At 41.5% G+C, this 25,064-nt stretch overlaps 2 protein-coding genes across 2 annotated transcripts; one reads left to right on the top strand and one right to left on the bottom strand.

Moving 5' to 3' along the window:
* The first annotated feature begins 225 nt into the window (after positions 1 to 225).
* On the top strand, positions 226 to 5,014 carry p2rx2 (purinergic receptor P2X, ligand-gated ion channel, 2). Its single transcript, XM_044026719.1, has 12 exons — positions 226 to 475; positions 1,310 to 1,445; positions 1,551 to 1,622; positions 1,767 to 1,842; positions 1,933 to 2,029; positions 2,300 to 2,380; positions 2,805 to 2,958; positions 3,050 to 3,180; positions 3,295 to 3,385; positions 3,465 to 3,530; positions 3,628 to 3,705; positions 4,466 to 5,014. Exons 1-12 carry the CDS (start codon positions 309 to 311, stop codon positions 4,562 to 4,564), a joined length of 1,248 nt encoding a protein of 415 aa, XP_043882654.1. The 5' UTR covers positions 226 to 308; the 3' UTR covers positions 4,565 to 5,014.
* A 1,291-nt stretch (positions 5,015 to 6,305) lies between these two features.
* Positions 6,306 to 25,023, bottom strand: pole (polymerase (DNA directed), epsilon). The gene is made up of 48 exons (XM_044026717.1): positions 24,793 to 25,023; positions 24,552 to 24,687; positions 24,351 to 24,431; positions 23,957 to 24,001; positions 23,776 to 23,868; positions 22,930 to 23,084; positions 22,696 to 22,840; positions 22,485 to 22,565; positions 22,256 to 22,363; positions 21,431 to 21,541; positions 21,242 to 21,327; positions 21,024 to 21,143; positions 20,298 to 20,430; positions 20,086 to 20,199; positions 19,755 to 19,967; positions 19,564 to 19,671; positions 18,882 to 19,010; positions 18,688 to 18,790; positions 18,440 to 18,586; positions 18,200 to 18,345; positions 17,939 to 18,087; positions 17,727 to 17,819; positions 17,061 to 17,363; positions 16,750 to 16,945; positions 16,216 to 16,430; positions 15,453 to 15,555; positions 15,287 to 15,367; positions 15,080 to 15,202; positions 14,118 to 14,327; positions 13,826 to 14,038; positions 13,402 to 13,545; positions 13,150 to 13,290; positions 12,841 to 12,994; positions 12,620 to 12,726; positions 12,342 to 12,518; positions 12,030 to 12,253; positions 11,564 to 11,784; positions 11,275 to 11,479; positions 10,972 to 11,145; positions 10,286 to 10,411; positions 9,213 to 9,345; positions 8,906 to 9,104; positions 8,674 to 8,805; positions 8,362 to 8,555; positions 7,875 to 8,075; positions 7,668 to 7,739; positions 6,739 to 6,828; positions 6,306 to 6,646 (listed from the first exon to the last, which is right to left on the bottom strand). Exons 1-48 carry the CDS (start codon positions 24,855 to 24,857, stop codon positions 6,518 to 6,520), a joined length of 6,828 nt encoding a protein of 2,275 aa, XP_043882652.1. The 5' UTR covers positions 24,858 to 25,023; the 3' UTR covers positions 6,306 to 6,517.
* Between the last annotated feature and the right edge of the window lie 41 nt (positions 25,024 to 25,064).

Raw genomic sequence — 25,064 nt, forward strand, 5'->3', positions numbered from 1 at the left:
TAATCTATTTAGAGGCAAACGTTTTAAATTATTAAAAAATCTTGCTCTTGTGCAGAGCTAGGTGCATTATTTATAGCTCTAGAAACATCAGTCATCATAATAAACTGACATACGAGGAAAATACATGATTCAGCTGCATTTGAACCCCACCCCATTCTCTTCTTCCCCCACCCCCACAGCTGCCAGGGATGATGATAGAGATGCAGACTGGAGCTGAATGTGAACAGAAGGTGAGGGGAAAATAGTGAGAAGAAAAAAACTCAAATACAAACATATAGAAAATAGACTTGACAAGAAAATCTCTGAGTATGTGTGAGGTATTTCACAAGTTCATCATGGGATTACGAGACTTTCTAAAGGAGTATTTTCTTGGTTTCTGGGACTATGAGACACCCAAGGTAATGGTGGTTAAAAACAGAACTCTTGGAGTCATTTACAGAAGCGTTCAGTTTCTTGTGATCACCTACTTCATCTGGTAAGCATTGCATTTCTGTAGCTGCATGTTTGCTATCTTAGAAGCCTCAAATTGTTGACACTTTCTTTGTATAATATTAGTTTTGGTAATCCATTCTTTAAGAATGGCAAGAAAGTACAATAATATGCTTTTGTGTGTAAAAAGAGCACAGAGGGAAAATGAAAATGGACATTTAATTGTAGAGGAATTTTTTTTATCCCATTTGAATTTAAATGGAAAACAAATAGACCTCAAATTAATGATGAGTGGAGGAACTGTCTGAAAGGCGGAACCAGTTTTTGATTGACCGTCTGTAGGGAAGTCTGTTGACAAATAGCTGGTTGTTGTGTGTCATTTACTCATCAATATACAGTATTTATTTGTACATATACACCATAAATAAAAACACTATTATAGTGTTTCCTTGTTCTTGTTGTTTGTTTGCAGAATATATGTAAGAATTTATTTATAAATAACTGGGCTTGAAATGAGCTTCCCCTGTTTCAAAGGCCAGCAACCGCCACTGAAACTGTATAAATTGCATTAATTATAGTTGTGTTATTTTACATGTAAACTAATGCACTCAGTGTGGTCATACTGAACTTGAATTAAATGAGTAAACCAGTTTAATGACTTAGAACAAACATGCACTAAATGAGCAATCTTCACCTCCAAAATGAAACCAAATAACTTGAGATAAATGCTATTTAAATATCTAAATATATCTAAAGATATATAGATGTTAAAATGTTTTTTCTTCACACACTATTGAGGGCCACCAGGTGATCTGGGGGCCCCAAGCAGGCACTTACTTGCTTATGCCTTGGGCCGGCTCTGTGTTCTATCATCCTCAAGGTACGTCTTCATGAGTCAGAAAGCATATCAGGAGAGTGAAACCCGGCCCGAGAGCTCTGTGTACACTCGCATGACAGGTATAGCAGTTCATGGTGAGGATATTCTGGACACTGTGGAGTACGCTCGACCCCCAGAGGTGAGACAACAAAGATTTTCACTCCTCTTTAAAGCATCATTACTGTGTCGTTTCATGCTGATGTAAATTCCCCCTGGATATTCTTATGGCATTTTCTTCATATAGGGTGGTGATGTAATTAGTGCTATATTGAGACGAGAAGTCACATATGATCAGAGGCAAGGGACATGTGCAGAGGTGAGAGGTCAACTGAAACTTGCATGCAGAAAAGTGCAATTATTATGTGAAAGACTTTAAGTACTTCACAGGTTTTGTAAAGTGCTATATACAAACATTGATTGAGTGATTGATTAATTGATTAAACATCTGTTTCAACTCCAGTATTTCAAGGTTCCCCGAGCCAACTGTACAAAAGATTCTGACTGTGTTCGGGGTGAAGTTGACTTTGATGGTCATGGTACATAGTCTCATTTCTAATTAAATATGTCTGTCTTCCATGTTGGTTTGTGTTTGCCTGAGTTTATTTCTTTATTTTTTTGTTTTACAGGCAGAAGAACCGGCAGATGTGTTAAGTACTACAACCACACTTTCAAAACATGCGAGATCCAAACCTGGTGTCCAGTCGAGGAGTATGCTGTAGTACGGTAAGCATGGAGATTCATAATCAGATTGATTGGTCAGTTTTATTTGAGCTGTGCTGTAATCCAGTCAAGGTTTTATTGAACTAAAGAAACCAAATGTGTTTTTTTAATATACATTAACAAAATAAAAACCTTCCAAATTGAGTTACTTTGCTCTACATAGGAGGTAAAATGCAGTAACACATCTCGGTACTAGGTACAAGGTACTCATATATTGGATTAGACATTATTGAATGCTATACAATAATCCTGATTATTTGGTTTCATCAACAGTGAACCAGCTTTAGTGGAGGCCATCAACTTTACAGTGTTCATCAGGAACTCTATTCACTTCCCCAGATTCAAAGTACTCAGGTACAGTGCACACACACACACACACACACGTTTGTGCAGTATTCGTGGTGAGGACCCTCATAGACATATGCCTAACCCTAACCTAAACTCAATTCGAACACTAACCCTAAAACCAGAACATGAGATCCAGCCAAAATGTCCTCACTTCCTCAGGTTTATAGGTTTTTGGGTCCTCACAAAGATACCCATACAGGAACACACACATGCAGCTTTTCTTCTGAGGACACTGCATTGACTTAACCAGTTATTCCAAATAGGACCAGGTTAGTGTTTAGGTCAGTGTTGCCAGGAAATATCTTAAAAAAGGTCACAAATACAAGCACACAAACAGCATGTTTTACATAATGAAGGTACACATACTGTAAGTCCAGTTGCTACTGCTTCATTGGCTTGTGGATAACTATCTTTTTCTCCTCTTTGACAGGGGAAATATCAAAGACGCCTCAAATAAACGCAACATGCACAAATACCTCAGTCGGTGTCACTATGATGAGGAGAAAGAGCCGTACTGTCCAAACTTTCGCCTGGGCTACATCGCAGAAAAGGCAAGAGAAAACTTCAGTGAGCTCTGCAGAACTGTGAGTATTTCTTGTTGGTCTTTTGATGCATACATCTTGGCACGCAGTTGTTTTGTAATCAATGTTTTTTGTTTTTGTTTTTTTTGCTCAGGGAGGCGTGATAGGGGTTTTTATTAACTGGAAGTGTAACCTGGACTTGGATCCTTCACACTGTAAACCTACATATTCATTCCGTCGTCTCGACGTCAGAAAGGATCTGGACAATTCTGGATACTATTACAGGTGAGTTCCAGTGACACAACACTCTTACCCATCACTTTAACAACTTGGTTATTTATTTAGCTTGTGTTAAATCTTCACATCTGTGCCCTTGTGATTTCCTATGTAATCACCCAGATTTGCCAAATACTACAGTAAGGAGGGAGTAGAGTCTCGGACATTAATAAAAGCCTACGGCATCAGACTGGATGTGATAGTTCACGGACATGTAAGTGGATACTTTATCATGACTGCAGTTTATTCTCCTCTCACTCTGGTGACTTTCATGTTGTGTCATTTCTTTACAGGCTGGTAAATTCAGTCCCATCCCGACCATCATCAGCACAGTGACTGCTATGACTTCAGTCGGGATTGTGAGCAACTACCACGTTCATTTCTGATCCTCAGACTTTGAAGTGACAGCTTGAGCCAATAACTGTTTTTTTTTCTCCTTTTGTTATCCCCCTGTAGTGCACCATCATCTGTGACTGGATTATGCTGACGTTTATCGACAAGAACGAAGTCTACAGTGACAGAAAGTTTGACGAAGTGAGGAAAAGGCTTTGTTTATTCAGTGTTTTCTCTGAGTGGATTAATACCTAAAAAAAATAGCTTAGAAATGTTTTTAAATCCTGGTTTTCAAAATATTTACAGATTTATTTGGGTAAGGGCCGGGTACAATTAAACTTTGGTTGTTAACATAGAAAGAATAAGGTTAGAACTGTAGGTTAAACTCATCAATTGGTTTGTTGTATGCTTCACTTGAATAACTACACAGTTAAACAAAGTAATGATTACATATTTTCTAAAATGAGGTCATATATTGGAGCATCTTACTTAGTAACTGCAAGTAATGCATCATTATTTCATTGTTATTGGGCCATAACAAGACATTTGAGAACATAATTTCCAGGTCTGGGGAAACACCAATCATCATTTTTCAACCATTTCTGTAGCAAATGATTACTCGTTTATGAAAATAATCATTAGTTGCAGCCTTCCAGTGCACTTAAATCTACATTTAACTTAATTTATATTGGATTTTCAAAAATTTTTTCATTCAATGTCCATTAAATATCAGGGAAATTGAAAATGAAAAAGACGGGTAAAAACAGGAGACGAGACTTTGCTGTGAGAGTAAAAAATGCTGTTATAATGGTTAAGTTTTGAATTATTTTGCCATACATTTTCTGCAGCATTAGTGGTTACATTTTAATATGCAATTGTGTAACAACATAGTTTTAGAAGTATTTACATTTATTTCATCAATAAATACTAACATGTCTAATTGATGATTCATTCTACACAGGTTAGCAAGGAGCCCAGAGTGTCCATTCCCACAGAACTCAGCTTCATAACCACTTTCGGCTCAAACCATTCAGACCTGTCAGAGGGTGTACCGCTGTGATGTCATCACCGCTGCCTCCATCCACATCAGCCATGTGTGTGTGTGTGTAGACTCGCCCCAAAAACCAGCTGACCGTGACCTTGACAGCAAATCTGAGCGGTTTCTCCGGTGCCTGTGCTGCTGTTGGCTGCCATGCTCTTGACAATGGGAATACACTGATATACTGTATATACTTTACTGGGAAACACAGTGGCAGAAAACACTCAATATCTTGTGGATGCCTTCTATCATCAACTCAAACCTTGGCGGACTGTTGGACAGTGTCTTTATAAAAAGACGTGCTGCCTGGACGACTGTGACATCACTTACAGGATGTGTTTATTTACCGGAATTTAAGCCGGACATTACTTATGTCCATGCACCGCGAAACATTCAAGCCCTCTGCGACATTAGTGTTATAATGTCATCGTCTCACATAAGAATGCAATATATGGTGAAAACACTCACTGATTCATGTCCTTCGTTATTCAACCCGGCGTATTTGGCATAATGAGGCGATACTTGAGGAGGAAATGGCCACGAGAAGCAGAGAAGGAGATGTGATGAGTGGTAATCGAATAACATCGACATTTCCCTTAAAATGGTTACTTTAATAAGATTGTAGGGAAGTGTGAAACCATCTGAACCCCTGAGAGAAATACAAAGTCAGTGGTGAGAAAGAAATTCATAACTCAAGTGTAGCGGGTTGATATTTGCCACGATGAATGAGGACAGTGACATGTCCGTTTGGAAATTGTGCTAAGGACAATGTAAAATGCTGAAACGCCATACTGTAGGATTAAAACTGTTGTTTTATCCCACTTTTCTTTTTCTTTAAAATGTACCGAATACACCGAAATGTACAAAATGTAGTCGCAGTCCCTTCAACGCCGCCCTTATTTGCACTTACTCTAACCGACACATGCAACATAAGTCAGTGAGAAGCTCCAAAGGGCTTAATCCAATTGTGCCTCAGCTCAAGAGTCTGAAATGTAATTACCCATCTGGGGAAATGTCCATCTACAGGCAAGTGAGTCAGCTGTGGGGCAATGAGGTTAAATAGATGGAGGTGCTTGAGTTAGGACCATTTTTGATTTAGACTCGCTTGCACCGAGACAAATGTGCCCTTTCCCTGCTTTTAGAAAGGAAAAAGAAAGCGAGAATGCCAATGTGTGAAAAAAAGGACCGTAATTTGTCAACTTGATAACATGATTTGATCGTATAGTTAAAGGTACTTTTAGCCATTTTTATTGGTGAAGTTTCATATTAGTCTGCAGCAACCAAAAAACTGTGGGCTATTGTTAAATAAAATAATAAATAAAATAAAAAGATGGTCTAAAATATACAAATATTGAAGCACATTCTGGAATTTAGACACAGAACCAGAACTTGAAAACACCCTTCAGGTAGAACAATAATTCCTCAAAGGAAAATCAAAAATAGAGGAGGAACATTTTCTTCTCAAGTGCTACTCCACAGGAAAAAAAAGGGACATTTGAAATATAATATAATCTTGTGCTTTTCACTGCAAAGTAATGGACAAATTAGATGGAGTGAAGTGGATGTTACAAACTGACACATGAGCAGCCCCCGTGAGAAGGAAGCTCATGGCAATTAGTGCCTCCTGATTAATGAGGCTCCTCAGAGATGGTTGCAATTACAATATTTATGCTTTTTCCATTAAGGCAGAGCTGCAGAGCTGCAGCCCTGGGACAAATAGCTGAGTGGTAATGACACACATACTCAAAGCCAACAAGAACACTTGGGAAAAAAATATTTATTAACAGCTGCATTTAATACTAGACTTTTTTACGACATCATCAGGAAGTAAAAGATATTTACAGTTCTTATTGTGTCTCTTTCAGCTACAATCAAACAGCACTGAAACAGACACAAGTGTGTCAAGTGGAAAAGTGTCAAGTGACAGTCTCAGCGTTAAGAGTTTTCCAGACTGAAAAGACTTAATGGCAGACGTCACATTGAGTGAGCGCTCTGGCTCACGTGTGGACTCATCTCAAGCAGCCAGTCAATGGTCTCCTCCAGGAAGCTCATGTTGTAGTGGGACGCTATGTTCCGGAACACTGCGATCTGCTCAGAGAAGCTCTGTCAATTGAAGAAGAAGAAGAAGAAAAAAACAGTTGTAAAAAGTCATATGCTCAACACATTTATGAATAAAAATGTATCTGAGTAGAAACCTTGGCTGAAAAAGAGAGGTCAAAGTCTCCAGCGCATCTGCAGTAGAGGGGCATGTTTGCTTCTTTAACCCCTTTACACTTGTTACACACCTAAAAATAACACACACACACACACACACCCACACAAGAAGTTTGTTAGAGCTTTAGGAGAAACATGTGTGACAACATTTTCATCTTCAAACGTCAGTGAATCAATGAACCAACTGGACTTTCAGGAGACCTGTCACCTTTCATCCAAGAAGATTCAACTATAATCTGTATAAATAAGAATCTACCCATAGTATATTTTCCATCATCATATTTTGCAATTAGTGTTGTATTACCTTAAAGAACAGATTCACACCAATGGAATTATACATTAAAAAGTCATCATCTACTCATACTGCTCAATCATGAAACCAAATTTTAGCCATCAGAAAGAGAAATCACATGTTTATCAGTGGCAGTAGTGACAAATGAAGTTAATAATGGGCATTGCTTAGTAAATAAATAATGTGTCCTGATGATGTGTCACTGGGGGCCGAGGGAGTGCAGCTCTTCTGTCCCCATTTGAAAAACCACAAACATGAACACGGGTTTTACAGCGACAATATAAACCAGGGCTTACAACAGGCCACCCTTTTTTCTTCACATCTAAACCCAAAGTTGATATGGGAAAAAAAAAACTATGACGAAATCTACTGACACTTTCAACAATAAATAAAAACTAGACGAAAACGTTATGAGAAATGACGGCGTTGGGAAGAAAGAGAAGAGATGACATACGGTCACGTATGAGGTTACGGAAGAAGAAAAAAAAAATATGAGTGCAACTGCATCGCTGTGTTTTTTGAACTCACATTTCCTTTGAAAATTGTGCATTTGTATTTGCATGTGAACGGAGTATAGGGCTGTGTACAGCAGAAAATATATTTATGATTTTAACTGACCAGGTCCTGCAGTGAGTAGCTCATCAGCTTCTTCTGCAGAGCTTCTACCAGAGCCATCTCAATGGACCCATCCTGAAAAGAAAAAAACAGGGTTCAGCTCTAGATTTCTCACATTAGGCACAAAGAAAACCAGTGGACAATGTGAGAGGAAATAATCACAAATGAACAAAGCAGCGATGCGAGTACTGGTCTTATCTTAGCTATTACCTGTGCAACAGACGGGTCCTTGCAGAGGTCAAGGTCGCGACAGAAGTTGCACTGGTGGCAGATGACCTCGGGTAGGACGTAAGAGTTACAGGGGTCGTGGAACTGAGCTTCCTCCGAGAATTCTCCAACGTCAACGAGGCGCAGCAGGTCTCTCTTCAGCTTGTTCACCTGGTTCACTATGTTGGCGTCCAGTGAGAAAACCTGCAGGGAGGAAAAAGTGGTGAGAAAACCGGCATCAGTTGTAAAATCCTGCAACAAAATTCAATTTAATGTCATTTTAAAAGCAGTGTTTCTCAACCGTGGTCCCGAGTATCCTTCCTCCAACAACCCTGACCATTTGAATCAGGTGTGTTGGAGCAGGGCCACATCGAAAACATGCAGTGCAGTGGGTCCTCAGGACCTTTCACTTTCTAGCTGCAGCTGTCGGGCCCGTTAATCGTACTCATCTCAATAAAATCCTGACTTTCTTGTGTATTTATGTGAATACCTGGCAGACATATTTAATAAACTCCAGTGCAGGGTTTTTGAGTAGCAGGTGAGATCCAGGCAGGACGGGGAACATCTCCGAGGGCTGGCTCACGCCTCTGGTACCCGTCACCTTCTTCTGGATTTTTTGAGTGATGGTGAAAAGGTTGTGCGTCAGCTCACTGGACACGTACTCCTGGGAGAAGGAGATCATTCCTGCAGCGATAAGAGACATCACATTGGTTAAGTAATCCGCTTTATTATGATTAAAAGCTCCCCCATTAAGAGTTTCCTAGTGCCTGCCTAGTGTTTAGTAACTGAAGCAGCATCTTACCAGGAAGAGCACTCAGGTCTCCCACTGCCTGCTGGGAAGCCTGGCTGCCTCCTCGCCTCTTGATTGGCGTCGCTCCAGGAGTGTTGCGTCTCAGCTCCTCTCTCATGCTGTGGTAGACTGCTGCAATGTAGGCTGAAGAGCCAAACGTGTGTGTGTGGTGTTAGTGCAGAGAAAAAGGCAAATAATGTTTATTTATTTTATGTATGTGTAGAATTTTTTTTTTTTTTTTTACCCGACACAATCATGAGGAAGTATTTCTGACAGGAGGCCGTTTGGGGCAGATACTGCATGATGTTCCAGTTGCTCTCAATCAGCTCCTCCACCTCATCCGTCTCCTCTTGTTCCTCCGCTTCTGCTTCCTCTTCGTCCTCATCCTCACTGCCGTCCTCATCACCCTCCCCTCCACTGTTTTTCTTCTGTTTGGCACTTTCCTAAAAGGAAAAAAAACATGGAGAGGAGAGGATTAAGCTCCATATTCAGCTCGGTAAACTATTATATGAGTAGATAAAATGCTGAGCAGAGATTTCAGCTTGAAATACCTCTCCACACAGGACGCTGGAGGGCAGTTTTCCCTTCACACCACCGTGGTTGGCCGGGTCCATCCACAGCAGGAACTCCCAGCATCGGGAGAAGGACAGAGACAACGAGTGGAAGATTTCTCTGGAGTGGATGCTTGAAACAGGGGAACAGTGAGGGAGGAGACCTGTCAGGTTTTGTGTGCACGCATGAATAAGATATAAGAGAACTATATAATATCCTGTGATTGTAAGACACAATGAAATCTATTCTCTCCTCTCGCTCAGCAGTTACTTCTTGGGCAGTGCGTTTAATATAAAAAATTGAATGCAGGTACTTGTGCATTAAACACACTACACCATTTACTTCGGTCAGTTAACCTTGAGTGTATTGACACTTTGGGAATATGAGCAACCTTAAGAGGTTTGTGCCCTATGAAAGCTTTCTCGGCTTCAGCCGTACCCAAAGTGTGGGCCACAGCCCCTTAGTGGGCTCTAAGTGTACTGCGGGGTGGGCCATGAGAGGTCAATAAATATAAATAAATGTTCTTAATTTTCAGCTTTGTAATTAAGTTTTACATTTCTGTTATAAGGAAGCCAAAAAAAACATGGTATCTAAATTATGTGTTATTTTTCTATACGTGTTAAGAAATATTGTGACTCTTTTTTAGTATCCACTGTGGGCCCTGACACTCTTAAGTTTGGGAATGGCTGCTCTAGTTTTTCAAGTTCTACATAAAATAAACGTGTTAATAGTTATTATTTAATGTATGGATGCATTTAGATTAAATATACAATTTTAAGTGGTAGGATTTTTAGAGTTAGTCATTTTTGCACACACACACAATTAGCGATCGTGAATTTGTCCTCTGCATTTAACCCATCCTTATTACACACCAGTAGCGAACACACACAACCTGGGAGCAGTGCACTACAATGGGGATCCCCCAGGGAGCAATGGGGGATTGGGTGCCTTGCTCAGGGGCAAACCAATCCCGTGATTGAACCAGCAACCTTCAGGTTACATGCCCTATTCCTTTCCTGTGCTGCCCCACCTGCTTTTTAAAGATCGTGACAGCAGTGGGTAAATGTCTGACCTGTTAGTGATGTATTCCACATATCCGATTGCATCGTCGATCCTCCGTTTTTTAGTGCACAGGATGATCCTGTTGAAGTTTCCGTACACCACAGTTGAACCAAGACGTTTGAACTCTGCTACGAGCCTGAGGGCAAAGTGAGACAATGATTAATGGAGGAACAGGATACTGGAGCAGTAAAGCAATTCAAGAGATGGCGAGGATCAATAAGTGCAAGAACAATGATAAAACGCAAAGTGGGCATCGATAATAATCGACTCAAGTGTAGCTCAGCTGTCCTGAGGCATTCAGATCACTCTCTGACCTTCATTACGGCCCTGACTCAATTTGATTTCCGCTGTCTGAAAAACTAAACAAAAATAGAGGCTGAAAACAAAACCCATCAATGTTGTAAGTTCTGTAAACTTTTTTTAAAACAAAGACTGAATAAAGAAATGATAGAGGGTTATTATAGTGTAGAGGAGGATGTGGCACTAGCTGAGTTTCCAGTATCCTCAGAAATTTAATATTTCAAAAAAATCTATATATTGCAATAAAAAAAAACAAAAACAACAACCCCCAAACATTTTTTATCCTCTCATGAAGTGTTTTTTTTCAGATGTGTAGATAGAAAAGTTTATCGCAAAAGTGTAATGGAAACACTTTTTCCGCATTTACACCTCACAACTTGATGATGTGGCACTCACTGTAGAAACACCTTCTTCATCATGTTGAGCAGGGTGCGGTGCAGCGCAGGGTCAAAGAGCAGAGAGCTCGGGGAGCGCAGCCAGCGGTAGAAGTGCATCACCTGGTTGTCTGCGTACACGTTGTGGTACTGCGTGATCTCCCTGACCCATCCCACCACCATGCTCTTCAGGATTCTGCTCGCGCAACAGAGGAAACAGTCAGAACACTAAACAACCTCCCTTTAGTAAAGAGGTACAAACAGAAGAGAGACAAAATATAAAACTTTACTGAACACATGTGGGTTTAAACAGTTGTTTACACACCTGAAGGTGTTGGAGCAAAGTGCCGTCTCATCATAACTAGCGACGGCGCTCGCTCCCTGATTTCCTGACATCATGTCCTCCAGCGAGGCTTGCTGGATCACGTCAAAACTGACGCCCACACTGGCTCCGCCCTCCATGTCATTGACATGGTGCGACTGCAGGATGGTGTTCACTGCCAGGCTCTGCAGGTCCAGCTCCACACACACTGGAAGGAGCATGATAGTTGACAGTTTCAGAGACAATAAGGCAACAAGTGTTCTTTTCTGTGTATATTCAAGTCTAAATGTACCAGTGGAGTAGCATCCTTGAGCGTTAATCTCCACAGAGCCCCGGTCATCGCTTTCCATGACCAGGCGACTGTCATCAGCTTCCTTTCCCCCGAGGTCAGGTCTGGCCGTGGGCGAGAGCCATAACAGGTGGTTGTGTTTCCGAAGATGTCTAGCCAGGAACAAGTCCGAGCCAAAGATGGACACATCCTGAGGCAGGTTTCCCACAGGTAAGTGGTAATACCTAAAAATGAGACATCAGCGTTACACATTTTCACATTTCAAAGACATGACAGCTAAAACTCCAGGGCTCAACTTCTATTACAACCTGAAGATTAAAGACCAAGAGTAAACACCAAAACAATGACAGCATCTCTACATTTCGCATATTCCTAAGCAAGATTTTTGTTTTTATGGCACTTTGTGTCAAATTACAGCCAGGAAACTTGGAGCTGCGAGGTGCAGGAACAGCAGGAGCAGCATCAGTACCTGGCCATGTCGAAGGCCTGTGACAGGCAGCTGTCCAGGTTGAGGTAGTGGCGGATCATGCGCCGGGCACCGAGCCTTTGCCAGTCTAGCACGTTGTAACTGATCTCGTCGGCCACATGTACTGGAACGACTGGAAACTCCTCGAGGACGGGCATCCCCGCCGCCAACCGCCGCAGCTCCCAGTTTGACTGCACAGCGATGAGAGTGGGACCGCGACGCTCGTCCTGTAAACAGCAAAAGTCAAAGTTCAACCCAAGAATACTTCCTGATAGATTACAGGTGAAAATGTATTAAACTACACTTTTTTTTTACCTTGTAACTCAGCAGAACGCGCTGTAGTGCACGATAGATAGCCTTTGCGTCATTTTCAGCTCGGACTTCAAAGTTGTGTTTCTCTGGAGGCAGAAGCTCCTCCGTCGTCTTCTCCAGGAGGGCAGTGCGTTCAGCTGTGTAGAGGTTACTCAGGTTGGGCATCTGGTTGCTTCTTACCTAAAGGGGGGGGGGTTAATGAAGGTAAAATAAAGTTAAAAATAAGAGGCCGGTATAACAAAACAACAGCTCAAAGACAACACGAGTATTCTTCTTCTTACTGTGTCCAGGACAAAGATGCTAGCTTTGCGCTGAGAGGGGATGAAGAGACCAAACAGAGCCTTGTGACCCTGGCTGTGATGATACAAGTACATGTGGCGAACGCTCCCTATGAAGAAAGCAAATGTAAATAAAATGGCTTGTCTGTCTAACAGTTGTTTGCATAGTATATAATCCATTTTGATATCACTTTAAAAGTAATACTGGCTTAGACAAGTCTTACCAGGTTCTAGGTAGCTAAACTGGGCCAGAGATCTCATCTCCAGATGTTCCAGGTCAAACGTGTCAGCCTCCCTGCCGCCCAGATCCCTCACAACATGTTTGTTGACCATACACACACATCCAAGCTGCACCAGTGCACGGAACAGCAAGGGGACCTGATGCAGAGAGAATAAGAAGACGACAAAAGTTGTTTTTTTAGCTTTTCTTTTTCAATTATTTGATCATATTCTATTATAATTTTTTATGACTTGTGTGCAGCACTGATAAATATTGGCATCAAAACAATGGTGGTGTATATACGATATGATACCTGTGTTTCATAGACTCCTTCAATGTCCGGAGCAGAGAGGTCTGCGTTGATCTGATTGATGTGCTCCTGGTACATGTCCTCTGGTACACAGTACTTGTAGAGGTAGTACACCACGTTGGAGCGAGGCAGCAGGCGGTTCACCTGAAACCAAAAATGACGAGATGTAATTATGAGAAGAGTGTCAAAATTTGCATAGTTAAAATCATTGAATAAAATGATTTTTTCTTTTTCTTTTTTAAAATTCTCCCATGCCTTTTTGTACGTGGCTCCCTCCTCTTGTTTCGGGACTTTCTGATTGACGTAGAAGACGCGTGGGATGTTGAGCTTCATGCAGTGGAGGTCGTTTCCAATCACAGCCCACAGTTTATACAAACCAGGGTGACTCGTCTCTGCAATCTGTGAGGTAAACAAAAGCAACTTACATTATTATCATGAAAATACAGTATAGTTTATCACATTTTTTAGATGCCTGTCATGTTTTCAAGATACTACATGGGCTTGCATGTAGTATAAATGATGGCTTGTTGTGTTGACCTACCAATGTACTGCAGATGAAGATTTTTGTCAATTCTGGCACATTTACCTTTTAACTTTAAATTGATAATACTGATTAATGTGCATTGTCCCTTTTAAATAAAACTAAACAGACAATCCAGGGTTGTTGATGTTACTTCACCTGCACAATTTGCCATGGCATGTCCAGGATGCTACGTGCTGTTCTACGCAGGAAGCTTCCGAGGCCGGTGGTGGGGCCATCTCTGATCACACCTCCCCCTACAGACTGGGCTTCGCCGTCCAAAAGCCTCCTCTTCTTCCTTCTCTCCTTTCTCTGCCTGATCTGCAGCTCCCACTTCTTCTTATGGTAGCGCAGCCACACTAGATGCGCCTCCTGCGCACATACATACTGTCGTTAAAATCTGAGCCGGCTTAAATTATCTGTCATTAGATACTTAAATAATCTTGCATACCCGTGTCTTTCCCATAGGTGGAGGTGGCCCCAGGATCTCCCTCCAGGACTGAGTGAGTTCGAGATCCTGAGACTCTACTTGGCTGTCATCACCTTGAGAAGCTCGCTTCCGCTTGGTGCTAATGAGAATCGCTGGCTGCAGAGGTCTGGCCGGCATCCCAAAGTCCTCCATGTCTGCAGCTTGGCCGGCTTCAAGAGGCTGACGAGCCACCTGCCACAGAAGAGATGGTTAAGCAAAGTGAATTTGACCCGTATTCTCAGTTCAGACTCATGCTGCACACAGGAAGTGACTTGTTTTAGGTCAAGGAAGACGGAGGCAACAGCAACATTGCCCTAGTGGGCCAAGACAGTACTGGAGGCGGGCCGTGAGTAACCAGTGTCTGCCAGTCAGCATACAGGCCTAACATTTCTGTATTCACACTCAATGTTCATTTTAACCTTGAAATAATAATAATAATAATAATAATAATAATACATTTAATTTAAGGGCACCTTTCAAAGCACTCAAGGTCACCTTACAGTACATGATTTAAAAAGAAAAAAACAATAAAACAATGAAAATACAGGCCATAAAAATGCAAATATCAAAATCATAAATGGTTATTTATGTTGATGGATAATGACGCACTTTGTTGTGAAGCAAAACCTTTCAAATGTGACACGCAGCCCAGCTGTAATAACCACATGCATGTGTTTGAAGTGCACCAATTAATAATCTGCACCTAATCTTTGTGTCCCCATGTTCACATGAAATCAATAATATAAATGGTAATTATTGATAAATATTCATCATTTTGGTTTGTGGGCAAACACAAGACATTTGAGAACATCATTTCCAAACACTGATCAACATTTTCTGACATTTAATGGACCAAACAATTACTTGATTAATCAATAAAAAAAAAAATCCATTATGAAAATAATCGTTAGTTGATGTGACATTTTGCTGTGAGGTGAACTCACCTGTCTCTTGCCTTCACTGCTGAACAATTCACTTATTTTCTTTTGCTTGTAAATGTCATTTTTCTCCAGCAGTTTCTTATGAAGCCAGTCAGGATGCCTCACTCTGGGAACTGGGTTCTTCACCTAATGATGAAATAAAATGATAAATATGTCGATATAAGTTTTTAGATAGAGTGAGACCAATCAAAGGGCTGGCGTTTGTTTTACCTGTTGCAGAGCTGCGGGGATGGTTATGATTTTCTGAATGGCACTACCCAACCTCTCTATGTAATAACTCCAATCGAGGATCTGGAGAGAGGGAGAGAACAAGCTTATTCGCACAGAAAACCAAAGCCGTGTATGCGAGTGCATGTCAAACTTTTTAAAGACTCACAGAGCGAATGTCCAAGTCATGCAGGCTGGGCGTCTTCAGCCACTTACGAAGGAAATGTTTCTTCACACTGGGCTCTGCCTGGAAGATGGCCAGGGGAATGGCTCTAATGGAAAGAAACCAAAATCTATTAAATGTGGGCTTTTATCTGCTGGTAATGTCGCAAAGTGCTTGTTCAAAAACAAATATTGGGAATTTGATTTGGTCTGGGCCAAAACCACAAAATGCATCGCGGAGACGGCACTTTGCTGCACAACACGTGATTTCATTCCACGACAGCAAAATCTTTTAGTGCGGCTTGAACCGTCAACATCATATTGTGTTGTGTTTGAAAAGGGTGTGTTTACAGAGAAAAGTGAAGAGCTGAGAGTTTGGGTTTAAAACAAAGGCCTTTTAGCCAACACTATCAATACATTTCCATTTATTTCTACGTATATAACATTTACTTCCTTTAAATTTGTTCATGTTTCATCTGGAAATACACAATTGTTTTTTGTTTTTTTTAACTTATACATTCATTTTGCACATCTACCAGTGACAAGATAAATAAAACATAAGATAACCCTAAAGCCTCACTATAACTGCACACATCTTCCTACTACAGGGAAATGACAACAGGAGGTATTAAAGCCCTCAGTCTGAACTGCAGCACACACTGCTGTCTTTGAGGGCTGAGGTTTCATTAATAATTACTGGCTATCATTAATGATGTCTTTTTAAAATCATCTGATAACATGAATGCTTAATATCAGAGCGGTTGCCACACCTTTCTGTGACAGGGGAACCCTCCGGTTTTCGGGAGATGACGTAGCGACAGCTCAGACCGGCGTCTTTCACCATCTGGTCTCCCAGGAACTCGGCAAGTCTCTTCGCCGTGCTGATGGAGGTGGACTTCAGCTCCCCGTAGTCCTCGAGCCTTTTGGACATGGAGCGATTCTCTGAAATCAGTTCAAACAGCTCCGCATCTGGCATGTTGGCAGCCTGGGGTTTGAAATAAAAACAGCTGGTTAATCCATGTTCCTCAAAATACATCTGAACTTTCCAGTGACATCAGAATGCAACGTTATTATAGGTGATTAGGGCTGTGCAATGTCATTTTCTTCAATATCAATATAACAAATATTCATTCATATGTATATTGATATAATTTGCATTGTGCAAACAAACAGCAAACACAAGTGTTTATTATTTAGGTCCATACAGAACTTTAAAACCACTATTATCTTTAATTATGTGACATTTCATTGTGGTCATTATTGATAGAGAATGATTTAAGGTCATACATATCATTTTTTTTTACCTTGCTGTACAAGACGTCCAGCCAGTAGTCGGCCACTTTGGCCACAGACTCGTAGACTTCGTCTAGAGTGGTGCCTTTGAGGAACGCCTCAAACACTGATGATTGAAAAATCTTAATGAGCTGGAGCTCTCCTCTTCTCTTCACCTCAAATCCCTTCAGCTCAGCAAGAGAGCCGTCCTCATTAAACACAGCATACCTAAAACAAGGAGGAGGCAGCATCAATGTGACCCTGTTCAGTATGTTTTTGGTACAAAATGACCCACGCGCCACACGACTTTATCGATCATATTTAACCGCCAACGATTCCTTACCTTTTCTTCAGCTTCTTTCCTTCCTCTTTCGAGGCGGGCAGGATCATTGCCAGGTACGGTCCGTCCACCTCGAAGAAGATGCTGTTCTCCGCCCTGGTGACGTAAGTGAGGGACGCGGGGTCGACCAGCTCGTGGTACTGGTCGTTGGTGAAACCCTCTTTCACCATGATGTTCAGCATGGCCCCCGGGTAGGAGATGGTCACCTTAGGCTTCTTCTCGTTGCTCGTCTTCACCACAAAGTTCTCGGGGAAGGTGTTGGGTAGGACACACCAGATACCATCAGTGTCCAGCTCAAGTGGTCTCCTGAGGAATTTATTTGGATTTTGACAAAGCACATTTTAAGATACTTGTCACAAAAGGCTTCAAAATAAAAGTGACTGATAGACATTAGGGCGGCTGAAACACTTTTACAAACAGCTGATGCAAAAAAACCCGCAGTACAAAGTGATGTTGGAAAAAACGTACTGGTGAGGAACGATAACTAATACTGTTGTTTCTCTGTGTCACAGAATCACTCTGCCTGCATTACTTGACACTATTTGCATATGTTTTGATTTGAATCATGAAATAAATAAATGTATTTGTAAAAGCAAAATCATTTTCAAATTGACCAGAAAAAAAAGCCCTAATATACACACAAAAAACAACCATGTAATCAACACTCACCCTATTTGTTCGATAAGCTCTCGGGCTTGTGTGATGATGTTGGCCCCAGTGAAGCACACGATGCCCGCCATCTCCATGGAGTACCAGCGCGCCCTAATGGAAACAACAGGGACAACACTCATAAACTCAGGTCCACAGCAGAGTGTCATTAAAATGAGATGATATCACATCATTAGTGAAGAAAGAAAAAGCCCAGTCTTTGTCGCTCTTACCCTTTCCTCATGACGTAGCCATAGAAAGAGTTGAGAATACACTTGTGAGCCAGCTGAAGAGAGTCGTACAGGATCTCCATGTTCTTGCAGCGCTTCACCTCGGCAGCGTCACCACTGTCCTGAGCTGACGACAGTTTCTTTTTCCACACCTAAGGTAAAAGAATCGTGGAGGTAATTGAACAGGAGAAACTGACAGGACAACTTGGACATTGTTGTGCATTTACAGATGAGCGATCACTGATGTTTGATATGAAAATGTACCTTGTGCAGTCCTTTGAATTCGTAACGCCGATCTCTGAAAGCTCTCACGGTATCAACATAGAAGGAGTTTTCCCTCTGACAGATGGTGGTGACTCGCTCCTCCAGCCTGGTGACGTGTACCTTCTTGTAGGCTTTCCTACAGTATTCTGAGACGGATGGAATATGCATGAATCATGATTGCATTGCAGGGACATGTGAAAACAAAATGGACAGGCTGATAGACTTTGCAAAGACGTTTACCGGACAAACGCTTCTTCTCATGCTTGGCTTGCTCCTCTCTGTTGAGATTGTGGAAGGCTCGCGGTGGTCCGTTGGGGAAGAACGGCGGGAACTTCTCGGACTCCAGTTGCTGCTGGATGCGGTGAAACTCGCTGCGACTGGCGGGCACTGCACACAGACAACAACACCTCAATTTACAGCTTTTGAATATTTAATCAAATTTTGTTTTGTTTTTTTAACCACAAAAAAACCAAAACATGTTCACTGACTGATTTCTCCTCTCCACTGCCAGGCCATCCTCCTCTGACAGGTGGCTCCAGGCTTGTTAAAGTCACAGGCAGCACAAGTGGCCTCATCAACCATCGCAGATGGCTACAGGGAAGAAAAAGTAAAGAAAAGGAAATTATGTTTCAACCTTTTCTATCATTTATGCCCACGTCAACGCTTCTTTTTTTTCTTCTACCTGCAGGCGGTTGGTGAGAATGATGTTGGGGTACATTGCCCCAACATCCAGATGGTAGATGAGAGGACATTCAATCCTGTTTGGCACCTCCTTCAGAGAAGTCAGTTTCTTCTTAATCTCGTCACAAACCTGAAAAAATACCAACGACGTCAAGCTGAGAACCCAGAAAATATAAAATACAGTACTAGGTTGACAAGATGGCAGATGTGTTATTATAATATGCTGGACAGCCGCTGTGCCCCAGGATACTAAAACAGTCCGGGGACATTTCACAGGATCCCCCAAAGACCCAGAGATATGTGTCGGATAATTGCCATAAAGACTTTACAACTCCCATCTCTAATTAATGAATTATCATATTGCTAATGACTGTCCTGTAGACATTGTATTTTTTTCCCCATTCTTGTTTACAAAAAAGTGTTTTTGTGATATTTAAATAAAATGTTCGCACTCTTTTTGGTGCTCTTAATTAAATTTCTGTGTTTTTAATTAGAAGGTTTACTTTGGTGGTTTGGTTGCTTTCTTTCTTTCTTAAGTTATTGATTCTGACATGGAGCAACTGTAACAAAACAATTTCCTCCGGGATAATAAAAGTATTCAGATTCTGACACAACAACACTACTAAAATGGAGATGCAACAAAAGAAAGAAGAATAAAAAGGGGAAATAATGATCAATCATGCCTCGTTAAAGTTTGTGACTTGCTCCAGAGGGATTTTCTCCTCTTCCTCGATAGCATGACGCATCGTTCTTTCGACTCTTTGCAGCAGGAAGTCAAAGGCAGCTGGGTTCTGTAAACAGACGCAAATTAAGAAAACAAAAGAAGTGGAACAAAAAAAAAAGCAACAGACAGAAGTGTGATCGGCCGACTGACCATTTTGAAACGGCAGGGGATGTCACTGCGAAACACACCAGACTCTAGCGCCTCCACGTGGCCACCGACGTAAGTCTCAGAGTCCATGACGTGGCCGTCGTCCGTCAGCTTGTTGAAGACCTGCTCTTGCTTGTTGGGGAAGATGATGTTGGCGTGGAAGGCCTGCACCATGAGCAAGGCCTCGCACAGAGTCCCAGAACCTTTACGCAGCACCTGGTCACAGACAGACAGACAGGCAGACAGACAGCACAAGAAATGAATAACCGTTTGTCTTTTCCTTTCTTCTCTGCAGCAAATTCGATCCTCTTTTACTGACACACGGCAGACAAACCTCATCAGGCTCCATGGGGATGATCGTACACAGAGCGAAGATGAAGGGATGGACATATTTCATGTACAGGTAATACGTGGCCACGGCATCTGACACAGAGTAGGTTGCTAAAGTCTGACAGAAAAATGAGGGAAACAGCAAAAACAATTCACTTTCACATTTTCTGTGCTGCAAAAAAATCCAAAATCCAGTTTCGGTTTCCATTCCGGTACCTGTGACTCCTCTGTAGCCATGCGGCACATCTCCTCTGGGTCCAGCTCCACCGGGTCATAGCCCAGTTTAGCCTTTGCTGCTGCCTTCAGGTTATGACTCCCCACCGGCAGGTAACTGTCTCTCTTTACCCACCTGAGAAACAGATCACAGGGATGTAAGACAAGCTGCAGTTTCTGTCCTGATATAAAACTATTCACTTCCTGTATGCAGTGCAGGAACGTCACCAGGTGACATGACATCCAAACACCACCACAGTACTGAGGAACAGACGTGTGGAGCTGAAGAGTTTTAATCAGCAGTGGGAACTTATTTGACAAAAAAACATTTGTTTTTTATTAAATCAATTGCTAAATGAATCGACAACTATTTTGATAATCGATTCATCGGTTTGAAGCTTTTTTTCCATGATTAAAACAAGATTTCCGGTTGTTTAAAATTGTCTTAAATGTGAGTATTTTCTTCATTTCTTTGCTATGGATAACAAAGAAATCATTAAAAGTTAATATTTTGGTTTGCGGACAAAACAAGACATGTGAGAACATCATCATTTCCGGGTTTGGTAAACACTGATCAACACTTTTCAACATTTTCGGAGATTTAATGGCCCAGCAGTTACTATTGAGAAATTAGTCAACAGATTAATAAATTATGGAAATAATCTCTAGTTGCAGCCCTAGTTAACGGTAACAATGGTGGCATCATGACAGTATTAGAGGAATTCAAACCTATAGCAGTCCATGTGAATGGCCTGACTGGACTTGTACTCTCCCTGGTTGTCCTTTTGGAATCCAATCTCCCTGTACATGTTCAGTCCATGCAGCGTCGCTCGAGTCTCAATAAAAGGCCTTAAAAAGTGAAAACAAAGCAGAGGTGAAACCTGGACAACATAGACAACGCATTATTCATATTTCTTAAAAAGGAAAAAAAAAAAAACACCGCTTACCAATCAAAGAAGTCTCCGTTGTACGTCACAAAGATGTTTGGCTTCGTTTCTTGAACGTGATCAAACCACCTCTTAATGAGAGCCTCCTGCAGCCACAGTCAAGTTGACCATGCATTACAACTGCACCACATACACATACTGTGCATGTTTTAATACATACTATCTATTACAATAAAAGGAAGTACAAACCTCGTCATCTTCATTGAAAACAGTGAAAGGTCCTTCATATTCAGGTTTGGGGGTGAACTCAAAATCCTCGATGTTTTCAGAGACAATCTCCCGGTTTGTGATCAGAAACCCCTTTAAAGACAAAGACAGTAAAACATATCACTAATCTGACATTGACAGGACAACGTCTACACAGAAAAAAACTGTTTTCAAGACCTCAACCTTCTCGTTGAGGTTGTGCCTGTCGTTTTTTGTTTTAGATTTTCAAGACCTGAACAAGCATCCTGTATATACCCTTGTAAACAGGGTTCCCACATCTTGGTTTACATGAAATTCAAGGGCATTTCAAGGACTTTCCAGGACCAGTTCCCTAAAATTCAAGGATTGAATGTAGTGCAGACACAGCTAATGATGGGAGGGCATCCTGTAAGAGCCGCTTCGCCCATGGTGTCCACTTTTACCTATTTGCAGCACGTTCTGCATCTGGACAAGTGTTTGTCCTCAGGTTCTTGTCAAAGTCAAAGTCTTTGTCATTTTCTTTGGTGAGACAGAGATCTCGGAATTTTCATTTCCCAGAAATCACCTCGACATTTGCTTTCTCTTGCGTAACGTTACTCGCTCATTGTTCTGCACGAAATCTCAAGTTAACAGGGGACAGAGACAGTGGACAGTGTCCACAACACAGATAGTAATTAATTATGACTCCACATTTGTTCTGTGTAGGCCTACGTACATCAAGCAACGCAGGGCACGGAAGAGTAGGTGGTGTCTTAACAAACAAGGGAGACATTTACCTAAATATCAACTTAACACTGAAGTCCTTAAAGTTAAGTTAATAAAACTCACCTGTCCGTCTATCATGTAGGAGATCATCATAATCTGGTCCGTCTCTGCATCTGGAAATTTCAGTGGGAGTTTGGTCGTCTCGATGTCAAAAGCCAAAACAACAGGATCCTGAAGGGAAATAATAACACGATATTTAACGGCAGAAAAGAAAAGCTTCCAGATACAGTGAAGCCTTCATAATGAGTTTAAATTAAATGTGAGCTACAGAATATCACATAAATGTAGATACCGGTCGCTCCACAAGATCATCTCTCCGTACAATCTCTGGTGGATATGCACTTCCTCTGTAGCGGATGTTGTACCAGTGAGCCTAAAACAACAATAACAACAGTAAATAAAAGAACAGTGAGCAAATGTGACGTTCCATCCCTGACGTCTGAGTAACTACGGCCTGGAGAAATGAGAATTTAAATACTGTAGTAACAGAAATCCTCTTTTACCACATGGATCTTGAGATCGATGGAGACTCGCACATGATACGGCACGTCGTACTCTCTCATGTCCACGATGTTGTCCAACTGGTCTGAAATGCTCTTTGACGTGCCCTCTTCATCCGCGGAGATTAAGCTGCCGCCTGCCAACGCACTGAAAGCCCAAAACAGAGACGTCCACAGATCAATACAGGAAGCAGAAGTCGGTGATTAAGAGTAAGGCGATTGGTCGCTCCGCGGTACCTGGACAACATCGAGGTGTAGGCGTCGTTGGACTGTTCCCTCTCTCTGTTCTTACGGACTGCCGGGGCGATCTCTCGCTTCACTTTGATGAGGTCGTCCACAGTGTTGAACGACAGCTTGATGTAGCTTCTCTTCAGTCCCACTAAATGGTTTGGCTGTGGAGAAACAACAGGACACAATGTCAACGATGCTAAATCACTGTAAATCAGGGCTGCATGATGTGTGATTAATGTCAGATTCCTACTATTGTTCCACTTACAGAGATAGTTTATTATAGGGGTGGGTCAAAATATCGATTTGGTGATTTGGTCATCCTTCCTTGTGCAATATGACAATAAATACACCAGAGCAAATATTAATAATTGAATTAATAAATGAAGGCGCTCTAAAGTAAACAGTCACTGTCAATTTCACTCGCCTCATGGAGACGCTGCTCAAAGTTGCCTGACTAAAGAAGGAGTAGTTTACAGCGAGATAATGGTGGAGAAAGTTACGTTAAGAGATGCTCCATCCAAATAATTTGATTTTTTTAACCAATACTGCTTAAGAATAATCAAATGATTATAGATTTTCAGAACAGTAGGCAATTATTTCTCAGTCAATCGAATGAACAACTAGAAAACAAACACCTTGAGTGAGTAGAATATATGGATTTAGCCATAGGGACAATTAGATTACTTTATTTTAAAGCCTCACTGACACTTATAGCAGAGAAATACTGAAAGATTTCCTGTCCAAGTACAACAGTGCTTGTGTACTTTTTCTTAAACATAGGCGGTAAATTCACTTTGACACTTTTAATCCTGTTAAAGGAAACACATCAAGTGGATTAAAACAAACTCTCACCAGGTCGAGGTCCTCTTTCGCGAGAATTTCAAGCTTTGTCACTTTTCCTTGGAACTTCTTGGACAAGTACGAGATGACTTCTCTGTCACAGTTCTGGAAACACAGCTGACTTTCAGGAGGGGAGTTTCTAAACACGTTCATATGACACAACAACAACATTGGCTGACGGGGAATTACTTACCCTTTTAGTGGCTACGTAGAAGTATGGCTTGAAAGGTAAAGCCACCTACAGGTAGAATAAAAAAACAGGTATAATATGTTAGCATAATGGAAAGTCCCTATTAATTCTAGGACTTTATTATTAATTCTTTGGTGTTTCACAAATTGGCAGCAAAACATTCAGAGCAATTATGTGTTACATTTCAAAATGTGCTTACACAACGCATAAACATAATAATTATATTGGTGTATTGATATTAAAAGGAAATTATTGCCCAGTAACAAGAAGACTTTTCTTCAATAAAATCATGTTGTTGGGATGTAAATAATAAGTATCATGATTTTTCAGTGTGTGTTTGCGTATTGTATGTTTTTATAACATCATGAAGTCCTGGTATAAACCAGTTGTCACTCACCTTAAACCTATTTCCATCCTCTTGAATGAAATAAAAGTCCACAGCACTGATCATCCTCTTGTCCTCATCCAGGATCTCGGTCTATTCATGTAAAACACACACACGCGCGCATATATAAACAGTGTTATAATAACTGTTTCTTCTTCTCAGTGAAGATCTTATACACAGCAGACACGAGGGTGTGTGTGGAGTGAAACCTACAGGGTGGATGTTGATCAGCCAGCCTGTTTTCTCCCCCGGCTCCTTCACCCTGTCGAAGCCGAAGCGGGCGTCCATCTCGTCGGTGAACTGGCTGCGCTCCAGCCGCTTGAGAGCAGACATGGCGGATCCATCGTCCCTGGTTAAAACACATGAGGGTTCATTTCTTGTTGTTTTACATGAAGTGTCCATAGTATGATGATGTACATGTTGACACTCAAGTGTGAGACAAACGTTAACTTACTGGTTGTCCTGGTCTCCGCCTTGTCCTCGCTCTGCTTTATATCTTCCACTGTTTTGTAAAACCATCTTCTATCGTGAGATGACGACCACCAACACGTCCACACTCATTAAAATCCTCACTCAGTTTCTATAAATCTGCGGATAAACACGCATTTGGAGGATATTTGAGGCTGTTTGCCGTCTGCGACTCACTGACACCGAGTGTGTTTTCTTATTTTGGCGCCTTCCTGCAGTTCCCGCGAGCGCAGGAAAGAACGAAGATCGTTTCATGAA

This window comes from Solea senegalensis, linkage group LG5, assembly GCF_019176455.1.
Source record: "Solea senegalensis isolate Sse05_10M linkage group LG5, IFAPA_SoseM_1, whole genome shotgun sequence".
NCBI lineage: Eukaryota > Metazoa > Chordata > Actinopteri > Pleuronectiformes > Soleidae > Solea > Solea senegalensis.

Bases quoted from the DNA above. Each gene is read 5' to 3' on its own strand.
- p2rx2 (XM_044026719.1), top strand. From the start codon at position 309: ATGTGTGAGGTATTTCACAAGTTCATCATGGGATTACGAGACTTTCTA. The intron at 1,623-1,766 runs GTGAGAGGTCAA...TTTCAACTCCAG, and splicing joins GGCAAGGGACATGTGCAGAG to TATTTCAAGGTTCCCCGAGC. The intron at 2,381-2,804 runs GTACAGTGCACA...CCTCTTTGACAG, and splicing joins CCCAGATTCAAAGTACTCAG to GGGAAATATCAAAGACGCCT.
- pole (XM_044026717.1), bottom strand. From the start codon at position 24,857: ATGGTTTTACAAAACAGTGGAAGATATAAAGCAGAGCGAGGACAAGGC. The intron at 19,968-20,085 runs GTTTGTCTGCCG...GTCTGTGACCAG, and splicing joins TCCCCATGGAGCCTGATGAG to GTGCTGCGTAAAGGTTCTGG. The intron at 17,820-17,938 runs GTAAGAGCGACA...TGTTTCCATTAG, and splicing joins GGCTACGTCATGAGGAAAGG to GGCGCGCTGGTACTCCATGG.